Here is a 6,228-nt window from a genome sequence, read left to right as displayed (position 1 = left end):
ATGATTTTCAAAAGATGAAGAATGAGCACCCTGGTGACATTTCTAGTATCTATAAATATCTCCCCACTACCCTGCCTGCCCAACTGGTGAATTATGCAGGGAGATATATATAATAAAACAATCAGATCCATTTTGTTGTCAACAGACCATTCTTCTTCAGCTGACAGGAGAACAGCTCAGGCTGTGGCTCTGAAAGAGCAGGCAGTGCCTGGGGACTTCCTGAGCTTCTCCTGTCCTGGATGTACAGGGGCAGAGAGCAGAGAGAGGCCCTGGTATGCTGGGAAAAGGAGGAAAGGTTTTAGAAGAGAAGAAGAATGAAGTTTAGGACAGTAGAAGTCTCCAGAATGGCAGGAAATCCCCCATCCAGAGCACTGAGAATCACTGGACTCACAAACAGCATCACTGAGGTTGGAAAAGATCTCAAAGACCATCGAGTCCAGGCTGTGCCCCATGCCCACCTTGTCCCCAGCCCAGAGACTGAGTGCCAATCCAGGAATTCTCTGGACACCTGCAGGGATGGGCACTCCAACCTCCCTGGGCAGCCCCTGACAATGTTTTCCCACTTCTTCAGTGAGGAAATTCCTGCTGCTGATCCACCCTGAGCCTGCCCTGCCCAGCCTGGGGCCGTTCCCTCTCCTCCTGTCCCTGTTCCTGGAGCACAGCCCGACCCCCCCGGCTGTCCCCTCCTGGCAGGGAGTTGTGCAGAGCCACAAGTTCCCGTTTGGTAAAAGAAGCCTTGAACACATCCCAGTGAAGGACTAATCCAGCATGATGGATTGTCTGGAGCACTGTGAGCTTACTTCTGGTCCTTCTCTTTTGTGTTTAATTTAGCAATGCTCTCTCTATGCATCTAAACCTCCTGCATGCTGAAATACACAGGGAATTTAATGTGCCCAACTTTGCAAAGCTGTGGGAAGTGACCAGTTTACATTTCATATCTAATTGGTGGGTTTTAATTTAAATTGGGAGGGATTTAATTTAATAGCAAAGCTTTCCCCAGCTAACAGACCTCTTCTAGCAGGTGCTCATTATGTGGGATACTCTACAGACTCTGTTACCTCATTTATGGGTTAGAGGCAATTTAAAAAAGCCAGCTTAAGACAGCTCTCTCCCATCCATTAGATATTTGCAGATGTCTTTTATTAAGCCATAACTAGCTCCTTCATCATTAATTTTTTGGGGCTATGCTTTGGAGACAGTGCTTAGCAATTAAACAAAGTTCTTACCAGGGAGTTTTCCCTCCTTACCTTCATCCAGAAGTTTGTCATTCTCCAGGAGTGCAAGGACAAGGATTTTGGATGTTCTCATCCTGCAGGAAGAGAGCTGCTGTGCTGCTCAGGGCAGGAGAGCTCCTGGGGATCTCCTGAGCCCCTCCTGGCTGACTCTCAGTGGCAGCAAAGCTGATCCCCTGGACTGGCAGAGAGCTCACCATGTGCCAAAGCCACCCATAAAACCACTCAGTCTGAGATGAGGCTCTGAGGAGCCAAACACAGCCCACAGAAATGCTGTCCTGCTTTCATCCCAGAGCACCAAGCCCCCCTCAGCTCCCTCCCTCCCAGGATAAAATGTGAAATCTCCTGGGTTGAGCTAAAGGCAGCTTGATAGGCAAAGCCATGAGTGAATCTTCCAGATGCTGCCAGGCATGAGCAGGACAGAGCTGATGGGGCAGGGACAGCAGCACTGCTGCTTCCTGCTGGGATTTCTGTCTGCTAGGAGATTCCAGTCCCACTGCCACCATGTGAACATCTGGCGCACCACTGGCTGGTGATTTGGTGATTCTCCCCCTTCCCCAGTGCTGAACCCCTGAGCCTGTTCAGGGCCAGAGCTGGCAAGTGGGGACCCCTCCAGATGAGTGGGGCTTGGGGTGCTTCTTCAGTTTAGGGCTTTATCCAGGTGGGAGGGTTTGTAGTGTCCCCAAAGGAGGGACCCAAATCTGCCCATGAGATTGTACCCTGGCACTGGGTCAGGGTGGGAGGTTTGGGGGGTGCTCATCAGGGCTGATACCACTGAGCCAAGCCCTCTGCAGCCCTGGCACCTTCCCCTGCCTCCTGCCAGGCTCCCTGGGACCTGCCACCAGCTCAGAGGTGACAACCCAGCTGTGGTGGGTGAGGAGAGGAACAGCAAATGTCACACAGAGGCAGGGCCTGTGTGAGCCTCCAAGGACAGGGAGCTTTCCCAGGAAAAGCCCCATGTCCCAGGAGCCAGCCCAGCCCCTGCCATTCCAGCTCCTGGGTGCCCTGTGTGACTGTCACTGACACATGGCCACCCTGCCACCCCTCTGTGCTCCCTGCTCAGGAACTTCCCTTCTCACTGCTCTCCATCCCAGGCAGAATTAACCTCCCAGTGACCCCCATGGGTGTGTTCCACCTGACTCCTGTGCTCTCCTCACCAGGAGTAAATGTGCAGCTTCCAGAGACTATTCCAGGAACAATTACTTTTATTAGTATGTATCTATCATCACAACATATTCCTCTTAAATTATCCCTGTGCTGTACTTTCACTACTGATTCCATTAAGCACATTGGATATTAACACCATTTTCAATGTTTCTAAGATTTACAGCAGTGTTAGAAAGACACAGCTTATAACCACAACATCTGCTCACCTCCCAGCTTCCAACGTTACACACACGACAAAGGAACACTCAGGGAGGGAAAAGAATAAATTCTGGAGAATTTCACAAGCCACTCTTTGAATCATGAAGAGAAATAAGAATTAGATATAAGTTTTGCACTCTCTGGGTGTGGTAGATCAGGCTCTGGGCTGGGATCTCCCAGTGCAGCAATGTAGGAATTACAGGATATTGATTTAGAGCAGCTGGGCCATGTCACCTCCTCGGGGGCCCTGTTTGGGTCACAGCCCCAGGACACAGAGACAGCCCTGCCTACACAAGCTGGGAGTCCATCAGAGAGCTGGAACTTGGGCTAATCTCAGCATTCAATTGCTCAGTCTGTGACAAAGGCATTGTGAGGGATCTGCAGCTGGTGCCTCAGACCTGCAGCAGCAAGGCCACACCAGCCAGCACCCACTTGGAAGGGCTCTCCTTCGTTTTGAGGTTCAAAGTCCACACGTAGGTTGGGCCCCTCTGGCGTGTTCTGTACAGAGGACAGGGGTACAGAGCCCTGGAGTCCTGCTTGTCCCCAGGAGTGGCCTTGACGAACAGGACGGGCATGGCGGGGGTGAGCTCCTGCAGCCTGGCGTCCGCGATGCTCCCGGCCTGCAGGGGGACACAAAGCTGCTCTCAGCTCCAAGGGCCCCTCAGCTGCTCTCTGAGCCCCTCAGCTGCTCTCTGAGCCCCTCAGCTGCTCTCTGAGCCCCTCAGCTGCTCTCTGAGCCCCCTCAGCCAAGCTGCTCCTGCTGGGAGCTGCAGACAGCCCCTCCAGGGCCAAGGGGCTGCACGAGTCTCTCTGAGGAAGGAGGGTCTGGATCCAACAGCTCCCTGTCTCACCAGAACCCTCCTCAGCACACATCAGCTCAAGGCTCCAGTGCTGCACTCTCACCAGCTGCTCAAACCCTCACATCCGAGCTGGACTTTGTGTGGGAACAGTGTCCCTGCTCCTGTCCAGCCATGTTATCCACAAAGTTTCACTTCTCCTGTCCTGCTTCTGCTGAGGTGCAGCTCGAGGCCATTTCCCCTTGTCCTATTGCCAGGGAACAGGGACAGGACAAGAGGAAAAGGCCTCAGGCTGTACCAGGGCAGGCTCAGCTTGGACATCAGCAGGAATTTCTCCATGGAAAGGGTGATTAAACTCTGAAAGGGGCTGTCCAGGGAGGTTTGGAGTGCCCATCCCTGGAGGTCCCCAAGGAACACCTGGACGTGGCACTCAGGGCTCTGGGCTGGGGACAAGGTGGGGATGGGGCACAGCTGGGACTGGATGGGCTGGGGGATCTTTTCCAGCCTCAGTGATGCTGGGATGATTCTCAGGCACCTCCTTCTCAGAGTACTGCCAGACCACAATCACCTTGTGCTGGGAGTGAGGGTGGACACATGAACCACTGGGATGGAAAACAGCCCCAAAATCACCACAGGCTTGTTCCCACTCTCGTGGATGCAACCAAGAGAATTCAAAATGACTTTTCTGAGGGAATATCACCATGAAATACCAAGTCTCATTATTCTCCTCCAAGCAATACCCTGCCCAGCAGGCTGCCCAACCCAGAAGAGGGAGAGAACCCTGCCAGGACAAGAAATCAAGTTTGTTTCTCAAATTTGCGTCTCTCTGGCATTTTCTCTCTCTCTTCCTGACAATAAAATACCCTGCACATCAATCCATTTCCAGGGAAAACTGCCTAATGGAGGCTAGGGAGACCAAATGAGAACAAATAGGGAAATGGAAACGAAACTTTTCAACACTAAAGAAACTGCCTCTCACTGAAGCTGAGCTTCACATATCATCATTATTCCAAATGCTCTTGGATCAGAGTTGTGGGTGAGATTCAACCTCTCCTGTAGCTTATTTAGCTCTGCAAAGGAACGAAGAAAAATCATCCCTCTTGCCACACACCTCGGTTTAATTGTATTAATGCCATCTGTTATGCTCAGCTATGATAAATCCAACTCTCATTTAGGATTTTATATTTCCAACGTGCTGAACAAACATTAAATAATTTGTATAATACCTTGCAAAGTAGCTATTTATGAAACATTATGCACTCTTCTTAAATCTACACCTTTCATTTCTGAGACTGGGTTTTGATCAGGTCTTTTTCTTTTTTTTTTTTACTGCTGAGAATACTTCAAATGAAATTTCCAAGAGATATTCTACCTGTTTCTGGGTTAACAAGAGCTGAAATCTTCCTGAGATACCTCTATGTAAGATATCATTTTGTTATGTCTGGGCTGATTCTCATTTGCATTTTTTATCGCTCTCATCATCAGAAATTAATTCTGCTCTGAAAGCAATTCTTCCTGACTAGCAGAAACACCATTCTGTGCCTGGAGAGCTCAGCCTCAGGTCCCAAAGGCTCCTTCCCTTGTGCTTGTCCTGGATTGCCAGCTGAGAGTGGCCGTGTGGCAGTGCCAGTGGCAGCAGGGTGTGGGCACCAAGGGCTGTCACAGAGCAGGGGTGGTGACACATGGCCCAAAGCAGAGCCTGTGACACACAGCCCGGCACATGGAGCTCTCCCAGCACAGCTTCCTCCCAGCACAGCCCCCCTGGGCTCACCAAAGCACGGCCTGGCTGCCTGTGGGATGGAGCCCAAAGGCAGGGCAGGGACACGGGGCCAGCAGGGAACAGCAGGAGTGATGGGGGCAGTGGCTTCAGCTGGACAAGGGCAATGACAAAACTCTTCCCTGTGAGGGTGGGGAGGCCCTGCCTGTGGCTGCCCCGTCCCTGGAGCTGTCCAAGGCCAGGCTGGATGGGTTTGGAGCAGCCTGGGGCAGGGGAAGGTGTCCCTGCCATGGTGGGGTGGAATGAGTTGATCTTTAAGGTCCCTTCCAGCCCAGCCCAGTCTGGGATCCTGTGGTTCCATGGCAGGGGCTGTGCTGTCCACAAGGAGCACACGTGGTGTAAAACCACCCCTGCCCTCATCCCACCACGCTCCAACCCCCTTGGGGAGGGTCAGGGCTCACTCTTGGCATCAAACACCCCATTGCAGACAGCAAAAACGCCAAGAATCAGTCAGCAGCTCGAGATAAAATGTCTCCAAGTGTCCCCAGTCACAGCATTCTTCTGGCTGTCACTGAGTCCCAGGGACTTTAACAGGGCTGCAGCAAGAGATCGTTTGCACCCAAAATAATCTGCTTAGTTTCATTTCATCTAATAGCTGCCTGCTGTTTTGTAATGAATGTTTTATAAATTTAAGACACCCAAGGGCAAACATAAATGTTTAAATAAATAGAAAAATGTGAGTAGCAGAACATAGAAGGACTCTTTCCTTTTTTGGAGGCACAACCTAAATGTGAAATATTCTTTTAAAAGTGGAGGTGTTCCCTAGAGGAATTCTTCTAAACGTGGCCTGCCATTTTTATCAGAGGATTAATTTGGAAGGAGTATACAACCCAAAAGAGCTGTGCACCTGTTTTAAAAGTCCTGCATCCATTAATTCACATTGCTACCCACTGGATTATAGGTAAAATGAATAGTTCCACTAGGTAGAAATGATATTTCAGTGAGCAGCAACCCATTAAAATATCCTTTTCCTTTCTGAAATAAATTGAAGCATGATACCCAGAGATTATGAATGGCTCCATAAACATAATTGCTCAGTATCTTTCAATCACAAGGA

General features: G+C 50.5%; 1 protein-coding gene across 1 annotated transcript in view; it reads right to left on the bottom strand.

Moving 5' to 3' along the window:
* Window positions 1-2,421: 2,421 nt before the first annotated feature.
* DNAH9 (dynein axonemal heavy chain 9) overlaps window positions 2,422-6,228 on the bottom strand; it is a 163,537-nt gene continuing 159,730 nt past the window's right edge. Inside the window, exon 66 of the mRNA XM_056506187.1 lies at window positions 2,422-3,217. Coding sequence (XP_056362162.1) covers window positions 2,990-3,217 — 228 coding nt within the window. The 3' untranslated portion in view covers window positions 2,422-2,989. The remainder of the gene's footprint in view (window positions 3,218-6,228) is intronic.

The sequence above is a fragment of the Oenanthe melanoleuca genome, chromosome 18, assembly GCF_029582105.1.
Source record: "Oenanthe melanoleuca isolate GR-GAL-2019-014 chromosome 18, OMel1.0, whole genome shotgun sequence".
NCBI classification, from domain to species: Eukaryota; Metazoa; Chordata; class Aves; order Passeriformes; family Muscicapidae; genus Oenanthe; species Oenanthe melanoleuca.
The sequence above is the reverse complement of the archived record's forward strand: the minus strand, read 5'-3'. Positions and strand labels throughout refer to the sequence as shown.